Source organism: Oncorhynchus kisutch, unplaced genomic scaffold, assembly GCF_002021735.2.
Source record: "Oncorhynchus kisutch isolate 150728-3 unplaced genomic scaffold, Okis_V2 Okis09a-Okis19a_hom, whole genome shotgun sequence".
In the NCBI taxonomy this organism is placed as follows: Eukaryota; Metazoa; Chordata; class Actinopteri; order Salmoniformes; family Salmonidae; genus Oncorhynchus; species Oncorhynchus kisutch.
The window spans coordinates 2,532,221-2,554,723 of NW_022261985.1; the positions used below are offsets into that span (position 1 = coordinate 2,532,221).

Genomic DNA, 22,503 nt, shown 5'->3' on the forward strand with positions numbered 1-22,503 from the left:
ACGAGAAAACAATCTGTAGAACGCTTGGCTCTCACCTCTCTACGAGAAAACAATCTGTAGAACGCTTGGCTCTCACCTCTCCACGAGAAAACAATCTGTAGAACGCTTGGCTCACCTCTCTACGAGAAAACAATCTGTAGAACGCTTGGCTCTCACCTCTCCACGAGAAAACAATCTGTAGAACGCTTGGCTCTCACCTCTCCACGAGAATACAATAAATGGGCACTTTCGTTGAGCTCTGTCATCTGGCCCTTCATTTCAGTGGTGAGACCGTAGATACTGTGTATGTATATGTATACATACACAGTATATGTGTATACAGTATATGTATATGTGCTGAATATATGATATGTGCAGTTCTGTCACACAGCCACAGATGCCTCAAGTTGAGGGAGCGTGCAATTGTCATGCTGACTGCATGAATGTCCAACAGAGCTGTTGCCAGAACTGAATGTCCATTTCTCTACCATAAGCCACCTCCGTCGTCATTGTACAGAATTTGGCAGTACGTCCAACTGGCCTCACAGACGTTGTGTAACCACATCAGCCCAGGACCTGCACATCCGGTTTCTTCACCTGCGGGATCGTCTGAGGGAAAGGGGCGCTGAGGAGCATTTATGTCAGTAATAAATCCCCTTTGTGGGGGAAAACTCATTCGGATTGTCTCACCAGTGGGTGGTCCAATACCCCCCCAGGCCCACCCATGGCTGCATCATTGCCCAGTCATGAGAGATCCATAGATTAGGGCCTAATGACTATTTCAATTGACTGATTTCCTATGAACTCTAATTGTTGCTTTTATATTTTTGTTCAATATACACAGAGTATATGAAACATTAACACCTGCTCTTTCCATGACAGACTGACCAGATAAAAGCTATGAGCCCTTATTGTCACTTAAATCAGTGTAGATTAAGGAGAGGACACAGGTAAAAAGATGTTTATGCCTTGAGACAGTGTGAATGTGTAAGACAAAATATTTAACTGCCTTTCAGCAGGCTATGGTAGTAGGTGTACTAGTTTGAGTGTCAACTGCAACGCTGCTGGGTTCTTCACTCAGTTTCCAGTGTGTACCAACGGTCAAATTTTAATAGATTTAATAGAGAACTTGTAAGCATCAGTCCACTACACCTACTGTAGTCTGTACATATGACAAATGAACTGGTCACCTCAATGAGCTACACAAATGTTAGAGCTCAGTGTTTAAATATCAAGCAGCTCATGTTGAAGAGACACTGCAGAGACAAGGAACAAATGCAAAAACACGTTTAACCAATTTATTCATGAATATACATACAGTTATTGAGTACATTTAGTATTTGTAGCATAGCATTTAGCTTTGACAACAGCTGCTCAAGGAGTCAGACAGAATCCAGTCGTCCCTAGAACAGTCCAGACGTAATCTCCTACTGACTGCAGCAGTACTCTCTAGAGCTCCACTAGAGGCAGCAGCGAGGGCGCCACCACCCAACATACACCGACATGACTGTTTCCACTAAAGGACAAGGTGGGTGGGCTTAAGCTACTTCCTTTTATTTCCATTCCCTGACTAAGTATTGCTCTTACATGCTTCAGTGTGACCTGCTGGGTGGGGTTGGCTACAGAGGGCAGTCAAGACAGGACTTCTACCAGAACTCATTGCCACCTTTCCTTCACAGTGATAAATTAGCCGTATGCTCAGGGACCAGACCGGCACGAGCTTAACCTCGAGAGTTACAGGGCTCAAAAGCCACAACCACATGCCAACATAAGCCTGAATTTGGTTGTTTTCTTCCTCCGAAGGGAACCCGTTGCGAACCTATTGCTATCAGAGTACACAAGTAAAGTGGGATTCCCAAATTAAAGAGTAATGCACTTGGGAGAATCATGTATTACAGGGAAATGTTTCATGGCGCAGGAGAAAGCCCATAGGGCATCGTCAGGGCGCTGTATGACACGGCCACCTCCAAAGTACTGCTCACTTCGATTTGCACAAGGGCTACTGGACCGACAGCCAACCATAGAGGACACCACTGATACATGACTAAGTAGTACAAAGTGCTATAGAAAAAGACGAGTAAACTGTAGGCCTAACAAGAGCCTGAAGCAGATTGGGCATGGGATGCCCCCTGCTGGCGAAACCTTGGAACTGTCCCTCGTCAAATCATCTGGAATGTTAAGGACTGGACAAGACCAAGCTGCGTGGTGGAGGAAAAACATTCCCTTAACGCAAATTAAAATTCAGAAAGAACAGTATTTTATAGAAACCAATACGTTGCAGACTCGGATCATAAAATTTAGCAGCTAACACATGGTGCTGTTTCTTTAACAAATCAGACCATGTAGTCGAGGTAATATTCATCCCAAGAGAGCATTCAAAACATCCAATGCCTGTCAGTCTGCAAACTGGAATGTTTTAGATTGACAACTTGATTCAGCCCAAACAAGTGGCCAATAACCACTTTCCCTGCTCTAAATGGCATGCTTGAGTGACCGAATGTGCACAGCGATTCAAAGTTTTTCATTAGCCATGACTAAATGCAGTGTTTTGCTCTGACCGTGCTCGAGGCCCAGCCCACTAATACAATGACAACGAATTCCAACCCACAACCTGAACGGACCGGTAACGCGAGGGAAAAGGAATAGGTTGACTTTCTCATCACCTGCCTCAATGCAGTCTAACCACAGCTGTTGTCCAAGAGCAATACAACAAAAACTTCACAAGAACCCAAACTAGTTTAGCAGTGAGAGAAACAAGATCATGCTTTCAGGGAGTTTGTGGCATTCTAACTATTTGTACAGGGGGGGGTGGGGGTCTAGTAAAATACTATGCATATCGAGCCACTGCTCACATTATATTAGGAGGTTTTTGTAACAAAAATCTTGAAACCCTTTATTTTTTATTTCTACCAAGAAAAATACAAAACATTATAAGGCGTAAGTAAGTGTTTTATTTGAGAAGCTGTTACAGTGCAGTTGATCCTCAAAGCCACAGCCTTCACTGCTGCTTGCACTCGGCTGGGGGATTTGCATCCTTCTGCAAGAGACCAAAAGAGAGGACGTTAGAGCTGAACTGAGAACTGAACATACACTAATCACCCTCACACACACACGTTTATGCTTCAGACATTTTTCTATGTCCATTTGAGACAAACATTGACAGGGTATAGGGCAATGTCATCCTGGCACTTAGGCTAGATTCCTGAACAGTGACCCAATAACAATCCATACTAGTATGTTCTTAAAGTATGCCACAAAAAAAAAGGCAATGTGCGTTGGTATCAGACCAGTGTTGGGGGGGTGAATTACTACCCATACACCCAAATTCAAGGTCCAAGACACCAATGGAGATGGGAATGTGGAGGTGAATTCAAAATTTAAATATTAAACTTTAAAATGTATATTAACTACTTTGAGAGCCTTCACTACTGCTGCATAGAACCTCCATAGTGTAAATGCACTAACCCGTAGTGCTCATAAGTGATGGGGAGGGAGGGGGGTGCACCACTGATGTCCTACAGACACCTTTCTTTCACAGGGGAGGAAAACTAATGAAGTCTATTGGCAGCAATGCAGGGAGAGGGCCATAAACAGACCTACAGGGGTCAACAGCTCTCCAGGACAGAGGGGTGAAGCTGAACTTCAACTCTAGTCAAACTTTCACTTAGTCGTGCATCGATGTCAGTGGAAGACCAAGTGAAAATACAACTGAAGTGAAAGTTTGGATTCACCCCACGCAGACAATTCAGGCATGTCCAATGGGAGAAAGACAATTAACAAGCATCCTTCCAGATGTAGACTACAGTCTCTGGAGGACCAAAGTGAAGAATGAGAGAATGAACAGAGCGATGGCTTAAGACTCAAACATAAAAATCCACAAAACAGGTGTGGCAAACGATCTATTCTTCTCCAAACAAATGGAAATATTGGTGTCACAATATTTTGTACCAAGACAAATAGGGTCAAATTGGAGGGAAGTTTAACTAGCTTCAACATACAGAAGAGAACTCAAACGCATCACCCACTACAGTTAAAGGAAAAAAGCCACTATGTTAGTTGTAAGTGCAGGTGGAAGGGGGGGGGGGGGGTGCAAGGAGATTGAGGAATGGAGGTGTCAAAATGAAAAGGTGCAGGAGGGAGGCGGGGTGCGGTAAGCTGACAATTCACAAGCTGTACCTACCAGGAGAGGGTTATTTTCTACAGACATCACTTAAACCTAGTGAGGAAAAATTTAAAGAGTATAGCTGACAAAAGGTGCCAAGTGATTGGAGATGAACATTAATGAATTAAAGGCAAAAAATAGGCAGAATACAGAATTCTAGAGGCTTTATACAGCAAAGAGAAGTACTGTTCCCATTCACCCAAACAAAATCAAATAAAGCTTTGGCATGCAGAGCTATGAAACTTAAAGTCAAAACCTGAATAGATTTAGTATCCGATTCCAATTTCCATGCAGTCTCAGTTTAGCAAGGCTGTAGACAGCAAGTAGAATCATGCTTTCAAGGCATTCCGTTGAAAAGGAAACGTGGGAAAAACATTCCCCATGACCAGACGCTCACAAAAGGGTATTTGATTAAGTTCTTAAAGTGATATTTTGAGACCATTTCGAAATACCACTCTTTTACTATCTCTCATTCTAGAAGTTTCCAGGACACAGAATGAGACGAGTCCTGGACTAACGCCTCGATCACACCGATAGCGTCATTGAGCAAAATGTTATGCAGCATCATTTTGATGTGTAACAAAAGTTCAACATTCACCTTCTGCTACCAGTTGTGTCAAGCCATCTAACATACATTCCATTAATCCAATTACAGTGCTTTCACCACACAGAAAGCACTGTAACAGTGCTGCAAGGCCAATGCAGCGTGCCACTGGAAATAAAATGTACTTTGGTGTACCAAAACACAAATGTAGACTGCTTTATAGTCCAGGACCAGGCTTACTGTGTGTCTGGAAATCCAGCCCTTACACTAGAGGCAAGGGGACAGGGAAACGGTTCCGAAGGCTGTGTGTTCTGAGGCGACGTGGGATGCAGTAGTATATAGACAGAAAAATCCATCATGGCGGCTGGTGTTTATGATGCATTTGGAGTAGCAGTACACATTCAATTCTGTATGTTGAAATCTGATACTTCTGATCGTTGGTCTCACATTAGGTCATGACAACATCAACAGTAAGCTCTCCTACCCACCTTGGGGTCATAGTCAGGGTCATTCTCCTCCTCTCCCTCCTCCTCACCCTCCTAGGAGAACACAAGAGGAAACTGTTAAACACTGAGACAGACAAACTAGCTAAGGTCAATAACAGGAGTGGGTTAGTGAGGACCAGGTGAAGAGACCTAGCTATCTAAGGCCTTACCTCGTCATCAGCCTCCTCTCCCTCCTCATCGTACTGCAACAAGAGGGGACACCAGTGTTAGGGGAACACATGTGAAGGCAAGTGGCTTGGTTCAGAGGTCTAGGACAGGGATGAGGCCATTACACAGGCTGTGGTGGGTACTCACATCATCATCGTCATCCTCGATGGCCTCCCCCGTGAAGTACAGCACAGCCCTGGGGACGATACGCTCGCGGATGAAGTGGCCGATCTCAAAGTCAGCGGCGAGGACAGCCTCGGTGTCCTCGTCCTGGAGGGGCAAGAGTCACCGGCACGTCAGTCAAAGCTATGAGACTCACCATTCGGCCACACCAATTTTAATCGAAAGAACACACTGCACCAGCGGTTGAATAGGAACACAGCCAAAATGTTCTACTGCTCGAGTTCCGGCAAAATTATATTGCATAAAGAGAAATACTGAGTTACGGCAACAAAAATAAATACCTGACCTCACTTCAGTCCACTTCAAGCACTGCAGTAGACTACGGAAAGCATTTACTTACCATATCTCCACTTTCAGGGACATCAGGCGGGGTGAAGAAGTTGAAGAAAGAGTCGTTGGGGACTGTCTTGGTGACCGTCCTGACTGTGCCACGCCCCTTGTGCTTCTGCTTCTTCTTGATCGTCTTCAGGGTGATGTTCTTGCCCTTCGTCCAGTCGATCGTACAACTGTGGGGCGAGAGCGGTGGACACCAGGGTTACCAGGAGACCAGACGCAGGACTAAACACACCAACCAATGACTACAGTGTAGATGTGGCTTTGAGCCCTAAAGGTTAAGATAAGCCACAAGGTTTTAATAGGACCCCGTCAACATGCTGCATTGTTAGAAAGGACCACTTCTTTTGACAAACCGGGTCATTCCTCACCCATGTCTTAGTGTTAGAAGGTAGTCTGTTGTAACTGACCAAACAAGCAGACAACAGAAGGGTGCATAAACCTGAGTATCTTATATTAATTTAAAAGGAGAGAATTTTTAATAAACTCCATCTGACATGACCCTTACACCCCTCATGAAACAAACAACGTTAGTGCCTGCAATGACTGTCCCAGAGCTGAAATAACCAAGAGACACAGACAAGACTCTCAGCTTTGGATCTCTAGTTTGATCTAGCATCCTTCCTTGTCCCAGAGGCTACGATGAGCAACTAGGGGGTTTACTAAGGATGCGGCATAGGATTAAGAATCCTAATGGAATAGGATCTCTATGGGACGACAAGGAGCAGTTTGACAGAGCGTCTTACCCTGTGCAGCCCATGATCTCAGGCCCATCGAAGGAGAAGGGGTCGTTCTCATCAGGCTCAGACCTCATCTTGTAGGTTTTTGTCAACAAAGTGTTTGTGAAGAACTCATTGGGCTCAAAGTTGAATTCTAAAGAAAAGCTCTGGAGAAAAAGAGCAAGAAAGAGTTGAATATTGGGAACAGTGGGAATACCCAAGATTCATTGGCTTTCAATACATTGATAGAACGGTAGAGAATTGCATCAGCAGAGCGGTGCACAGACCTACCATGGGCTGGCCAGGGTCCGAGAATTTGACTTTGACATCTTGTAATTGCTTGAGGATGGGTTCATCATGTTCCTGTAAAACATGAACAGCAGCTTGAACATTGGTATGGTATCTAGACAGAAACACCTTATCGTTGTACTGGTCTTTCTGGCACCAACACCAACTTCTCGTTTCTTACGAGCACCGATTTAGCCGACAGCTGTTTCATTGAGGAACGTTTAATACCTGTGATGTGGTCTCACCTACCTCAAATACACTGACGAAGTCGCTCTGATAAGAGCGCAATTAAAATCTGTGTTTCCCAATCCCCCCCCCAAAAACATCACCTTCTTGCTGTAGCCCGGGACAAAGTCACCTGCTTCAACTCATTAAGGGCTTGTCCAGGACTACAAGTGTGCTGTATGTATACACCATCTATTTTTAGGGGTGAAATTACCTCATCAAGCCTGTAGGTGGTGATGAAGCCTCATCTTTAGGGAGCAGCAGCAGCTGACCTACTTTCCTCTACTGCTCTCTAGTCTCTTTTCCTGCTGACAGTCCTCCACTCCCTCCAACACTCTGCCCGCCTACCTGCACCATGTCGCTAAGCAGGTCGACGTTCTTGAAAACCGTTAGCCAGAACTCGGGAACGCCTTTGGGGTCCTCCTTCTCCTCATCCTTCTTCTCCTCTTCCACCTTGGCCTTCTCCTTCATCTCCTCCTGGAAGAAACAGGCAGGAAGAAGATCAACAAAAAAGGGGATTTAATGCACCATTTCACAGATGCCTATAAACAGAAAAGATACATGAGTCCCTGGTTAAAACCTCTAAATAGTCTATATATAATGCACATCCACCATTACTGGAACCCAATCATGGGTACACCCTCCTGGTCCTGTCATCATGACCAGACAGGTAGAGGTCCCCAGGTTAGATTAATAAGACCCGCTGAGGCACCAGACAGTAGAGGTCCCCAGGTTAGCACCAGACAGTAGAGGTCCCCAGGTTAGATTAATAAGACCTGCTGAGGCACCAGACAGTAGAGGTCCCCAGGTTAGAATAATAAGACCTGCTGAGGTACCAGACAGTAGAGGTCCCTAGGTTAGCACCAGACAGTAGAAGTCCCCAGGTTAGATAAGACATGCAGGCATGGAGTCACCTGTACCTGCTTACTTACTGTCAACTCTTCCTCCTCATCAGCCTTCCACTCACACTCCTCCTCTGTGGGCTCATAGGCTGCTTTAACTATGTCACTTCGCTGGAGGGAGAGAGGGGGAGGAAAACAGTCAGTCCCTGTAAAGCCAACAGCCAGGAGGCCAGAGCAAAACATTTTACAAAAAGCCCAGAACAGTCATGTGTTTAAACCAAGATAATGGACTAGGGGCTGAGGTGCCAAGCCAGCGCATTATTTACGCAAGACAGCAGTTTGGTCACGCCGTCTGCATGTGTGAGCATCCCAGCTTGACCCCACCCCATTTTCTCAGCTCCATCTGCATCCCTGGAACAGGCTGCAGCTCTTTAGTCAGAGGATTCTGCTAAATCCCAGTCCACTCCAAAGAGGGGACAGGGGGGGGGGTAAAAGCTACAGTGTCAGCATTGGACAGGCAGCAGCAGGAACTACACATGGGCAGAGGCGTGAATGATCAACACTAGATTGAGAATACTGGGGTGTATTCATTAATAAGAACAATTTGGTGGGTGCTTACATTTGTACTATTTCACAAGTGAATGAATATGTATGTGTGAATTGGAAATGATGTTTTGGAAACCCCGCCCACGGAGTCCGGTCACAGCAAATACCGTTTTGGGGACGAAACATGGAGGGACCTACCTGGATTTGGCCAAAAAGTGGCTCATTTTACTAAGGTTCGCACCAATGAAAACAACCCAAGCAAAGTGCCCAGTCAAATGCAGCTTTGTTATAAGGTACAATGAATGGGAGATCATATTGATATAAGGAACATAACAGGGGTGTTCCTACCTTGTCGAAGAGGGGTTGGTAGAGAGCGGCGTACTTTCTCTCCAGTTCATGGACCTCTTCGTAGAACTTGGCCTCAATGTGGGCGCATTTCACTTGTAGGTTCTTTAGGGCGTTGACCCGTCTCTTCACTACCTTTGGTAAGCTGGACACGGGGAGAGAAAAACGTCACAATTCCACACGGTGAAAGAGTACATCTTGACTGTCCAAAGATGGTGTATATAACAAGATACTGGAGCCTCAAACTCTGACAACGGGAATAAACATCAACGAAAGACAAACACTTACGCATGCAGACCTATGCATACAGATGCTTTTATGCAGAGTAACAAAGTGCCGGGGAGAATGACTGCAGGACCTAGTTTCCTGCGCTAGGAATTCAACCATAGGACCAGGAAGTAGAGGACTACTTCCACTGACATTGGAAAACGACGTTTTACGTAATGGCCTGGTCACCTCTGCCCTGGCGTTATGCAACCACAGCCAAGCCCCTCTGGCACAGCACCCCACTGAGGGGACACTAGGAGATCTGAAGTACTGGCATCCACTGACAGGAAAAACATTAAGGGACCAGATCCACAATAACTAAACAAACAAATAAAAATGCAGAAGTGCGCGCTCATCACAGCCACACGCTCCAATTGTGAGGTCACAATCTGTTGAGGCCAGAAAAACCACAGCCACTTCCATTAATCAAGATGGCAGAATATCCCGCGCTGCAATGCTTTGGTACGACATTGGTCCAAGAATCCCATGCCAAGAGCAGTTTAAAAAAGGCATGTTTCTACACAGATTTTAGGGTGTCCACCCACTCTTTCCTGAGTGGGTGAAAACATGCTTTGGTGGTGATAAGATGTCCCTTATGTTATAAAATACATTGTACCAAGACAAATTATTCTTCATGTTCTGAATCCTTGTGTGGGGTCTTTTTATAACATATCATTATATTCAGAAAGTCAGGTGTGGAAAGCATTCCACAGGGATGCTGACCCATATTGACGCCAATGCTTCTCACAGTCGTCATGTTGGTTGGATGTCTTACCTTCGCATACCCAATCACACACAGATAAGTGATTACCTCAAGGATGCGAGAACCAGAGGATGAACCTTTAATGCATCATTTTGTCAACCTATACTATAAATAGTCGCTGAAGTTTTGGTCAGCCGACCTTAAATCAGAGCAACGGAGTGTGCAGAAACGTTCAGTTTTCCCTCTAGCACCTTCAAAAATAGGTTTTGGGTGTAGGTTAGATTCAGCCTAAACTACCAGTACTCACTTTCCACAGACATGTCAGAGGGATGTACCAGCGAATTGAGGACAGAACCAGAAGACATAGCACTGGCCTTGTTATCGCTCCATAACACACACAGGTACAGGGAGAAAGCATGCATGCCAAGAATGGAAGCTTTGAAAGTATTATAAATAACAAGACCACTACCTCAGTGAGAAGAACTCCTGTTGGAGCCTTAACATCTAAAGCAGGGCTGCATAACTAGGCTAGTCCCCCAGAGCTGCAGACTGGGACAGAGTCAGGCTATGGCCAGTCACAGGAACACTGAGGAAATCGTAGATGCATTCAGCCACTGTCCGTCACCTCAAGTCAACTACTTCGGACGAGTACATACAGGACCCAAAACAGAGTGGGGTTTTCTGATGGACAATCTGTTGTCCATCCAACTGAGAACACCCATTGAAAAAGGACTGTCTCCATCCAGATTCTGTATGGCTGAAGCCTGCGTCTCTCCTGGTTGGGGGTTCTCACCTCTCCATGTATCCTGACGGCGAGCCCACCAGGCCGTCCAGCCTCTCCTGCAACGCGGCCAGAATCTGTGGGTTCTGCATCATCTGCACGGTGAGCTGACGAGCTGAGGGGAGACGGACAAAGCCAGGCACTACCATCAGACACAGACAACCATTCATAGCATCAGACACCATACGGACAGATACATTGACGGAAGGAGGGAGTTCTGCATAAGAAATTCTAGGGGTGGCAACACCAAGTATTTTCAGGTCAACTAAGGACAGACAAAGTTAGAAAAATAAATCAAAATAAATCAAAATCAACAGGTTGCTCCCTTCACTTGTCTCCTTTCCGTCATCTTCACTGATCTGACAGTATTGAACAGGTAGAAGAATGCTACTGCCAAAACTCTGCCACCCATCAAGCCTCTTCAGATTGGTGCAGACGAATGAGACACAAGGAAAGGAAGTCACTTCACACTTTTGACACAGAGCCCTGTGTTTCCTCCACAGAACATCTGACAAACTAGGATGCAATGTTCCCAGAGAGCAACCAGGGAGCCCGCAAAGGGTATAATGTTTCTTCCAACCCTGAACCAGTTCCAAAATAATGACATTTCAATCCGAGAAAGACTGTGATAAAAATGTGCTTAGTGATCAACAGTCAGTTGGTCAGAGTATCCGAGCCTCTGCTTGAAAACTCCGGTTCGACTCGAGCCCATAGAGGGAGCATTATAATGGAAGTATTCCCTTCCACCAAACAGGAGTAAACTTATTCCTAAAAGCTGTTCGAGACATTTCCAAAGCGGAGAACAAATGCTTTGCCCATGGGACAAGTCAGAGGGCTGCTGCATAATTTACAGTCAGCAGGTATACTCTCCCTGCCTTGATTTACTTACACCACGCTTCAACTCCTTACGCCTTGGATTAGAGGGCCCTGCTGTGCCTGTCCCAACAATACCCCCATTTCCCTAAAGTGCTTTACTGTTGAGCAGGGTCTATAGTGAAATGTAGTGCACTATCGAGGGAATAGGGTGCCGTTAAGGACGAAATGGCCAACTCCTCAGCTGAGTGACAACTCAAAGTGCTGCGGCGGAGCGGGGACAGGGATGAGTGGCTCAAAGTGCTGCGGCGGAGCGGGGACAGGGATGAGTGGCTCAAAGTGCTGCGGCGGAGCGGGGACAGGGATGAGTGGCTCAAAGTGCTGCGGCGGAGCGGGGACAGGGATGAGTGGCTCAAAGTGCTGCGGCGGAGCGGGGACAGGGATGAGTGGCTCAAAGTGCTGCGGCGGAGCGGGGACAGGGATGAGTGGCTCAAAGTGCTGCGGCGGAGCGGGGACAGGGATGAGTGGCTCAAAGTGCTGCGGCGGAGCGGGGACAGGGATGAGTGGCTCAAAGTGCTGCGGCGGAGCGGGGACAGGGATGAGTGGCTCAAAGTGCTGCGGCGGAGCGGGGACAGGGATGAGTGGCTCAAAGTGCTGCGGCGGAGCGGGGACAGGGATGAGTGGCTCAAAGTGCTGCGGCGGAGCGGGGACAGGGATGAGTGGCTCAAAGTGCTGCGGCGGAGCGGGGACAGGGATGAGTGGCTCAAAGTGCTGCGGCGGAGCGGGGACAGGGATGAGTGGCTCAAAGTGCTGCGGCGGAGCGGGGACAGGGATGAGTGGCTCAAAGTGCTGCGGCGGAGCGGGGACAGGGATGAGTGGCTCAAAGTGCTGCGGCGGAGCGGGGACAGGGATGAGTGGCTCAAAGTGCTGCGGCGGAGCGGGGACAGGGATGAGTGGCTCAAAGTGCTGCGGCGGAGCGGGGACAGGGATGAGTGGCTCAAAGTGCTGCAGCGGAGCGGGGACAGGGATGGGTGGGACGGCAAAATGTTCTGAATCTGTTCTAGACAAGGGACGTTTCTACTGATGATGAAAGTCATTACAGAAATCGGCCGATAGTTAGGATATGTGTTAGGCTCTGGCCGCATGAAAGCCTCTGTCAAGTGTGTGTGAGATCATTGTGACACATCACTGTGGTGGGAGACGATAAGCATTGCTGGGCTATAAATACCTGGGGCAGAGAGACATCTAATTCAGTCTACAAAGGACTGCCAGTTAAACCTCTAAACAAAGCATGATTCTTAATAATTCATGGACAGGTAAAAACATTCAGATTTCAAACCTAGACAGTGTGGACACACAGGATTTTAATTCAACTGTCAACCTAACATTAACGACTGACCAGCAAGCAGAGGCTCATGACACTCATGTCAAACTGATTCAGATTTCACTGTTGGTTGTTCAGTTGAAGTCAAATCCACGGTGGGCACAGACATTAACGGTTAACAATCCCAGTCGCTTCCTAGGCGGGTAGTGCTGAACCTTACCTTTGCTGTTGACGTCCTCTCCAGTCTCCTCCTCTTCCACGTCCTCCACGTCCTCCAAATCTGCCGGGTCCAGCTCAGCCTGGTCCTTACTGCACACACACAGAGACCGAGAAAAATCTGTCAAAACAGACACCTGGAGCTTATTCAGGAATGGAATTTTACAAAAGCAATGTACTGTTTAGATGGTATGTGATTATATCGATTGTGTAGAATAGGGAAACTCAACTCTAATAATTACTTCGATACAAAAGGAGGGGTGTGTCAGACAATACTAATACATAGAGGCCTCCACACAGTACCTCTGACAGACTAGGAGGCAATGTTCCCAGAGAGTGAACAGGGACACAAAGGGTATCCTGCTCCCCTGCCTCACTGAAGTTTCATCTAACACTGGATTTAAACCCTGTTCATACTGATCCATGAACCAGGTTCTGAACCAGCGCAAAAATAATTACATTTCTATCTGAATAAGCCCCTGATCAACATAATGTCAAACATGTGGTGTCAGGCTACAATGCTAGCATCTGCCCTGCAGTTAGTCATGGGGTAAAATAGGATGATGCTACCCCTAGACACTGATCTTGGGTCAGTTTTGCATTTCTCCCCCCACTAGTGGTTAACTTCATTGTGATAGGGGGCAGTATTTTCACATTCGGATGAAAAGCATGCCCAAAGTAAACTGCATGTTCTCAGGCCCAGAAGCTAAGACATGCATACAATTGGTAGATTAAGATAATTTAAACAGTTTTAGAAAACTCTTAATTCATGTCTGTCGATAACAGAAATTATTTGGCAGGCAATACCCAAAGGACAAACCACCAGGGGAAAATTTTGAGGTCACTGTTTTCAATTGTTTTTTTATAGGAAACTATATTTATGAGGAACCTGGTTGCAGTTTCTATGGCTTCCACTAGATGTCAACTGTCTTTAGAAATTGGTTGATGTTTTTCTTTTGAGAAATGAAGTAGGGCTGTTCATTGTGAGTGTCAAGCCAAGTGGACTCTTGTGTGACGACCGTGAACTGGAGCTCAATCCACATTGTTTTTATACGCTATTGAACACACTATATTCCGTCTTAAATTTGATCTATTATTTATGTTTTTGGATATCTAAGGTTAGATTAGGAAAGTTGTTTGAAATGTTTGGACCAAGATTACAGGTAATTTATTAGATAATGCGTAGTCATGTTGGGCGAGTTGGAACCTGTGTATTTCTGAATCAAACGCACCAAATACATGAACATTTTGGGGATACAAAGGACATTATCAAACAAAAGGACCATTTGTGATGTTTCTGGGGCATTTTGGAGTGCCAACAGAAGATCGTCAAAGGTAAGGCATGAATTATATAGTTATTTCTGACTTTTGTCGCACCTGCCTGGTTGAAATGTTTTTCATGTGTTGGTATGCGGGGCGCTGTCCTCGGATAATCGAATGGTTTACTTTCGCCGTAAAGCCTTTTTGTAAAAATCTAACATGGTGGCTGGCTCTTCACTCATGCTGCCAAACATACCCTTGTAAAACTGACCATCCTACCAATCCTCGACTTTGGCGATGTCATTTACAAAATAGCCTCCAATACCCTACTCAACCAATTGGATGCAGTCTATCACAGTGCAATCCGTTTTGTCACCAAAGCCCCATATACTACCCACCATTGCGACCCGTACGCTCTCGTTGGCTGGCCCTCGCTTCATACTCGTCGCCAAACCCACTGGCTCCATGTCATCTACAAGACCCTGCTAGGTAAAGTCCCCCCTTATCTCAGCTCGCTGGTCACCATAGCATCTCCCACCTGTAGCACACGCTCCAGCAGGTATATCTCTAGTCACCCCCAAAACCAATTCTTTCTTTGGCCGCCTCTCCTTCCAGTTCTCTGCTGCCAATGACTGGAACGAACTACAAAAATCTCTGAAACTGGAAACACTTATCTCCCTCACTAGCTTTAAGCACCAACTGTCAGAGCAGCTCACAGATTACTGCACCTGTACATAGCCCACCTATAATTTAGCCCAAACAACTACCTCTTTCCCAACTGTATTTAATTTTTATTTATTTATTTATTTTGCTCCTTTGCACCCCATTATTTTTTATTTCTACTTTGCACATTCTTCCATTGCAAAACTACCATTCCAGTATTTTACTTGCTATATTGTATTTACTTTGCCATCATGGCCTTTTTTGCCTTTACCTCCCTTCTCACCTCATTTGCTCACATTGTATATAGACTTGTTTATACTGCATTATTGACTGTATGTTTGTTTTTACTCCATGTGTAACTCTGTGTCGTTTTATCTGTCGAACTGCTTTGCTTTATCTTGGTCAGGTCGCAATTGTAAATGAGAACTTGTTCTCAACTTGCCTACCTGGTTAAATAAAGGTAAAATAAATAAATAAAAAACAACAAGTTAAGCTTTATTTTGGCGTATTGCACTTGTGATTTTTTGAAAGTTAAATATTTAGTCATTTAATATGAATTTGGCGCTCTGCAATTTCACCGGATGTTGTCGAGGTGGGACAATCCGAAAGAAGTTAAGGTTAAGATTGGGTGAGGGGAAGTTGATGCTAGACCTGTATATAGGGGAAACTTCACCCAGAGACTCCTGCAGGACTGTATATAATAAGGCAGATGAAGGGATAAACAGTTGACTGTCTGCCTGTTCCCTGTGGTTTGAGACAGCCACAGGCCTGCGGGACCAGGGTCAAGGCCCATTACTCAAACTCAGGGAGGTGTTTTCAGTGGCTGGAGGGAGCCGGCGTAACCCAAGCAGCCCAGGCTGAGTAAACAGCCACATCGAGCCACAGCCCAGCGAGGAAACGTCTCCGCAGTGAGATCGACAGCTGGCCATCCTCCTCTGCATCAGATACCAGGGGAAGAGGACTGACTCAGCCCTGCAGACGTATGGACCAGGGATCTCAGAGTAAGAGTGCTGATCTAGGATCAGGACCCCCATGTTATTAATATTAACTCTGCTCTAAAATGTAAACACGACTCAGACGCTTGATATATACACCCACCAGTGTCTAATATTTGACGGCTACTAGAAGCCAAATTGATAATGGCATTCCTAAACTGTATGTGCATTGGACTAATGTCATGATTTCACCCAACACTCCTGTGCCATTATCCAAATAGTTTTTGGAACATGGATGTCTTGGGTGAACAAATCAGACTGCTTGGCTGCAGACATAAGGGGAAATCACCAAAATTCAAACATTTATTTAAATGAGATGGGAATCAACTAAATTAATTTGCAGAAGTTTATCATAAGACATGAACAGAATGCATCTGAACTTTCTTAAAGGCAATGAGAATTTCCCTTCTCAGTATGTGCGGTTCGCGCATCTACCACTTTGTAGCTGTTAGCAATGATGATAATTAAAAGTACTCTAGTGTACAGAGAAAGGCTTCCCCAAGAATATTCTAAATGAAATGCTAACCACAAAGTAGCATATGCTGACCTGGCAGAATAATATTATTGCCACCAATCCAGTGGGTACTTGTTTTGCGAACTACCATCGTGTGTGTGTGTGACACAAACAAACACAGCTAATCAGCCTTTCGGCTAGACAAACATTGGACCTAAAGGCTAACACCAAGATATGTAAAGAAATCAATCTGAATTGATAAGGCCCTAGGTAACGATGCAGAGGTGGGATTGATTTAGTATAGGACACTTGTGCAATAAGTGTCTTTCCTTGCTGCACAGAACTCAGGCTGCACAGCCAATCAAACGGAGAGGATGCACTTACTTGTCCATGTCTGCCATCTTAGCCAAGTCTCGAGTGATGCTGCTGGAGGGAAGGGAAGAGAGTTAGACCATGTATGATACATGCTACTTTTGACACAATTGTTAATTCACAGCAGGAAATATGTTTTTGTTCAATAAACAATGGGCTTCTGGGATTTTTTTTTTTATTGAAATAGGCCCTAATGGACTTATTTACAAGACAAGCATTACATCGTCTTGTTTGATGGAAGGTTTACAACAGGCAAATAATATCATACCCTTAAATTCAATACAGTTGAGGACATCTCCATCCCAGTGTGTAGCAAACTGACATTAGGAGCTTGTGAACTAAAGCACCCACAGGAGGGCTGAACATCTGATTCCAAGCACTCTGCTTGCTTAGAGCAAAATGGCCACCAACCGTAATCCTACCCGTTTCTCCTCCCACTCCCAGATGAAAACAAGAAAGGGCTGCTTTGGCTCCCTGTCATGTTGTTTAGTGAAATGTGCATGAAAGAACTCCCAAGCGCCCAGCTCACTGACAGCCCTGTTAGCTGTGCTGAGGCATTAAGTAACATAAGCCTTAGTTAAATCGTCCTACACATTTTAACCTCTTGCCCATCTCATTTGGTTTGGGCAGAGATAATCTGTGCTCCGCAGTGTGCCATGGGTTGGGGCTTTGGATGCCGGCGACACAGGGGCTGCCATCTGATAACAGCACCAAAGCAAGGCCCGGTTTAGACGTGTACCCCCCCCTATAAACCTCCTGGCATGGAGGAGAGTGGAGCTATGTAAAGAACCTAATCCTAGAGGGGGCAGAGACCGCAGCTAGTAGTTCACCCATCGGTCCAACAAGACTTTCACACAGGGCCAGTGACCCTTAACCCAATTGAAGAGGTACACAGCTGGACCCACTCAGACTTGCACTTTGACCATACAGGCTGTTATAGAGGCCATCACATGAAGGTTGACAATTAAAAGCCATTAGTCACATCACATTAGGCATTGAATTAGGCTCCAGACCCCCCCCCCCCCCCCCCCCCGGGGGGAGAATGTTTACCACAGGGTTAGTACACATGGAGAAACACAGGAGCCAGATCAGCTTTACCTCACACCAGTGTCTGATGCAACCACAGCAGTGACCGAACCTCCAAAGACATAAGATGATGATTTGCTGGAGGGTTCTCCTTACCACTGTGGTATTAGGTTGACGGTGGTCTTCAAATGGGCTTAAAAAAAAGTGGTGAGTTAAATAGAAAGTGGCTGGTACCCCCAAAATGTGGTGAACTCGACTAACTACAAAATAATACCACATCTTAATAGCTGCCAGGTAGTCATCATTTCTGAATCCATGGAATGAGTGAAAACAAATTCATATATTCTATTGGGCAAGCGCTGTCTCCAGCAGAGATTTCCATGCAGCTCAATCAAAGCAAAGATACTTGAGAAAAATGTCCCCTTCAATGTTTACTACATAACCTTCACTGTACTTAGAGAGTGAAGTATGGGGAAATCACATGTTACAGTGCCAAATTCATCGCAGACCAAGGCTGTTGTGCGATAAATCAGTATATACGGTTTACTGGCCTGGTTGGAAAAATGCTACAAAATTAATAAGTGTCAGGGAAACTTAGCAACAGTTTAACAGTGCTGATGTAGACCTGGCCTGCAATGTCTGAAATGCACAACTGTCTCCATCTTTCAGCAGCTCCTCTTCTCTCCCTCAACTTCCTAATGGCCTGTGCCCATTGGTTAAGAAGCGCACAGGCTGCCCACCACTCACCTGCACAGTTTAAATAGGCCAACTGAAAAGCTGTCCAAAAATCAAATGTTAAGCAGCTGAAAGGGAGATTACCGGGCAGAGGGACCAAAAAGAGGATAATTCCAGGCCAAAACTTGTCATTGAAATTCCAAAACGGCACACTGCACTACCGTAATTATATTTTTGAAAATGTAAACCAATGCCATTTGGATCGACCTGTAAAACACCATGAGATTCACATGACAACGTCTGGCCAGCGAACAGATCAAACATTCTCACCAATAGCCAATGCAAGAGCTCTTAATAGCCATAAAAAGCTTGAGAATAGCAACAGCACCACTCAAATACAGACAATGACTGCATTTCAGTCTGACATTGATAAAGTGGATTTCCTCTGATGAAATAGATTTAGGACGATCCAAACTGCATCTGAAACAGTCAACTAGGCATCCCACTAATGCTTTAGACATGTTGATACATCGACGTGTAAAGAACGCACCACTGTCAGAGGGGACTAGAATCATAACTCGAGATATTGTTGGGAAATAGTGAACTACATGTATACTGAACAAAAACGCAACAATTAACGATTTTGCTGTGTTACGGTTCATAAGGAAATCAGTCAATTGAAATACATTATTAGGCCCTAATCTATAGATTTCACATGATTGGGCAGGGGTGCAGCCATGGGTGGGCTTATGCCCATCCACTGGTGAGCCAGGCCAAGACAATCAGATCGAGTTTGTCCCCCACAAAAAGGATTTGTTACAGACAGAATTACTCCGTTTCATCAGCTGTCCAGGTCTCATCCAATCCCGAAGGTGAAGCCAGATGTGGAGGTCCTTGGCTGGCCTGGTTACACATGGTCTGCTGTTGTGAGGCTGGGTGGACATACTTCCAAATTCTTTAAAATGACCATGAGGTGGCTTAAGGTAGAGAAATTAACATTCAATTCTGGCAACAGCTCTGGTGGACATTCCTGCACTTGAGACATCTATCGCATTGTGTGACAAAACTGCACATTTTAGTGGCATTTTATTGTCCCCAGCATTTAATCAGCTTCTTGACAAGACACCTGTCAGGTGGATGGATTATCTAGGCTACCTGGGGCAGCAGGTGGCCGAAGCGTTGGGCCAGTAACCGAAAGGTTGCAAGAGAGAATCCCTGAGCTGACAAGGTGAAGAAATCTGGTGGTTCTGCCCCTGAACAAGACAGTTAACCCACTGTTCCAAGGCAGTCATTGTAAATAAGAATGTGTTATTAACTGTCTAGCCTAGCTAGATAAATCTAGGCAAAAGAGAAATGCTTACTAACAGGGATGTAAACAAATCTGTGTATTTGAGTGAAATAAGCTTTTTGTGTGTAAAGACAATTTCTGGGATATTTTATTTCAGCTCATTAAACATGGGACCTAAACTGTACAGGTGTTTATATATTTTTGTTCAACTAGTAACTTAACACTGGAAGTTTACTGCAAAATGTTAAGTAATTGATAGCATGGACAACTATTTTAAGAGTAGCTTCTAACACTGTCAGCTGAGTTTTGTTTCAGCAACAGTTCCAGGAATACCTTTCAATCAATCAATTGATTACCTAAACTCTACATGCCAGTTTCACAAAGGGGTCATTAGTACTCAAATTGATTGGGTCATATAAATGCCATGTTTTAATGAGTAGCAGATGACTGCCTCAAAACAAAATGACAAAAGATAAAGCATCTGAGACGTTCAAACAGCAATACCGGAACAGCCATCATCCATACCACGATAATAATAATAATAATTCTGACTTATACCATTAGGGCCTTTTCTCGCAAACAAAACATGTAATGTCGCCTTAGCAGGAGTCATCAGGACCCATATCCATTCTACAAGTTGCGACAATAGTTGGTTCATCCTCATTTCTTGACCAAAGTTAACCATACAAATCACAGCCAGGTAGGATGTAGTAGTCAAAAATACACAATCTAGCTATAGACAAAAGCTAGCTGAAACTGTGGCTAGAATGTCTAACGAATCCTTTCTAGTTATGTTGCATTGATAAGCATTGGCAGAAACAAAGGCAGCTTTAGATGTGATATCAGTTGAAACATTGTTATTGTATGAGTGTAGTTCAATGCATTTCACTAAATGTGAAAATAGTAGATCTTCAGCGACTGAAATCCCCCAATGGTAGTTACATACATCCCTTCAACGAGCCTTTCAAACCCAGCGACCACGTGTTGCATGCTCAAGGCAAGCTATGAGCAATGGCTCTCACCCACAAAGAAAGCCGGCCAGCTAGCTAGCTGTAAAGTAGCATATGCATTTAACTAAACTACCACTGAAACGTACAAATTACACAATTCCGTGGAATCTAGCTTGTTAGCTACCACATGCACTATAATGGATACATTTGCGGTAACGTTAGCCAACTGGTTATGCATGTTTCCAGCTAGCTAACTACTTCGCCAGCAAGTCAACTAACGTTAGCTAGTTACAGCTACCTAGCTAACGTTAGTTTGGTATACGCACTTTTATTGGGCAAGTACTCAAGTGACAGTCCATATTTGATTGGCAACGTGACCTGCTGGGCAAATATTGGAACCCTCAAATAATATTACAGACCAAAATAAGAGAACCGTTAGCTAGCTATGTGGCTATCGAAATTAGCCAGCCAACTACAAACATGTCAAAAGTCAGGTGAAAAGACGGAGACATACGCGTCCCATTTTAGTGTGTAGCCTGCTAGTTAGCGGTATAGCTCGAACAGTGATCAGACACAAAAACTTGTACCCACCACATCTCCCTCCCATCATCTACCCTCCATAAAGACTAGTCAATAAATAAGGTCAAGTCTAAGTTAAGACACGACATCCGATAAAACCAATAACTGAATGATGCAAATTCTGATGATTTGTCACTAACGTTATGGCGTTTGTATTTACAATACAACGTCTCGAAAAAGGCGGAAAATTAGCCATTTTCGTCATCGTGCATGTAACGTTAGCTAGCTAACGCATCATGGTGGAGCCTCTCGTCTCTCAATGGCTGCTACTAGCCATCCGACTTAGTTAGCTGGCAAGCTACCGTCCTATTCTTCCCGACTACATCCACGCAAATATTTAGTTCAAGACGATAAGAACAACCCCACATTCGTACCCATCTAAGAGTACTATATATATATATATATATGCGCCACTTCGTTGTATTGCTAAAGACCAAGCTAATGTGATTTCAAGTCATTCTCTTACCTTTAGCTGGCGGCTTGACTAGGTGGATCTACGCAGTGAAGCGGTCCCAAAGCAAAAGACTCCGCTCTTATGGCGGTAAAAGAGAGAACCATCCCGCTGCTTGCGCTCATATACATCTTGCGTCATCACGTAAACCAGGGTAACGTTAAGCCTATGGGAGGGGCCGGTCAAGAATATTTGATGGTGTTCTGTCACCATCGTCATCAGATATGTCTAGTCATTCCACTCTAAAACAATTTCTTCTGCAAGATGCATATTTGCATCATATCTTATGTCACCATGCCAACCAGACCATAGCAACGTGCAATTTCCCTGAGTCCCAGACAGTATGGTCCAATTAGAACAGTGATTGTCTTGGGGGATTAAAGCAAACCATGACATGTATTCACCTAGACTTGTCTTGAATGCTGGTACCATGAGTTGATATGAATCAGAAAGAGCCTTTGGTCATAGAATTGATCCTCAAAAGGCTTCATTTTGATCACCGGTTAAAAGTGTTCTCCTGCCCAGAGGCCCAGGCTTTTGTGATACTGTCAATTAGAAGCTTATTTCTGCAGCACATGCTCCACGGTTCGAGTCCCCAATGCAGCTTCCACGCTGCCTGCTATACTGGTGGCAGCAGTGGGATTTGTCGTTCTCTTACACATCGGAGAAGCTGCTCTGTATGCGAGGTGGACACTTCACGATAGAGTGAATACTGACTGCCCACAGCCTGTGAGGAAGGATAGTCCGTGGTGATGATCATCCTAACCCTAGCAACACCATAAGAGTTGTTAACTCATGTAGAAAACTATTATCGCATCGTTTGCTCATTTGACTCCAGACTCAGTTTTAGGCAACATGTGAGGATTA

General features: G+C 44.9%; 1 protein-coding gene and 1 non-coding gene across 18 annotated transcripts; both read right to left on the reverse strand.

Annotated features, from left to right (window-relative positions):
• Positions 1–1,263: 1,263 nt before the first annotated feature.
• Positions 1,264–21,792, reverse strand: LOC116360511 (nucleosome assembly protein 1-like 1-B). Of its 17 annotated transcripts, none has more exons than XM_031815201.1 (15): positions 21,652–21,792; positions 16,680–16,721; positions 12,928–13,016; positions 10,583–10,685; positions 8,823–8,964; positions 8,007–8,099; positions 7,435–7,563; positions 6,865–6,936; positions 6,601–6,740; positions 5,862–6,027; positions 5,486–5,608; positions 5,341–5,373; positions 5,174–5,224; positions 4,160–4,195; positions 1,264–3,016 (listed from the first exon to the last, which is right to left on the reverse strand). In XM_031815201.1, exons 2-14 carry the CDS (start codon positions 16,694–16,696, stop codon positions 4,190–4,192), a joined length of 1,164 nt encoding a protein of 387 aa, XP_031671061.1. In that variant the 5' UTR covers positions 16,697–16,721; positions 21,652–21,792; the 3' UTR covers positions 1,264–3,016; positions 4,160–4,189. The 17 variants fall into 17 exon arrangements, 15 of the variants coding, with proteins under 15 accessions (XP_031671061.1, XP_031671062.1, XP_031671060.1 ...); XM_031815202.1 differs by having other exon boundaries at positions 8,019–8,099; positions 16,680–16,718; positions 21,652–21,757; XM_031815200.1 differs by having other exon boundaries at positions 16,680–16,718; positions 21,652–21,757.
• Positions 6,399–6,528, reverse strand: LOC116360679 (small nucleolar RNA SNORA14). The gene has a single exon (XR_004207055.1). It is a non-coding gene; the product is annotated as a small nucleolar RNA SNORA14 (small nucleolar RNA).
• Positions 21,793–22,503: the final 711 nt, after the last annotated feature.

Excerpts from the sequence above, each read along its gene's own strand:
- LOC116360511 (XM_031815187.1), bottom strand. Across the intron at positions 10,713-12,927 it reads AGAGGACGTCAACAGCAAAG|TGCCTGGCTTTGTCCGTCTC; the intron begins GTAAGGTTCAGC and ends GTCTGATGGTAG. Across the intron at positions 6,937-7,434 it reads TGCTTAGCGACATGGTGCAG|GAACATGATGAACCCATCCT; the intron begins GTAGGCGGGCAG and ends CATGTTTTACAG.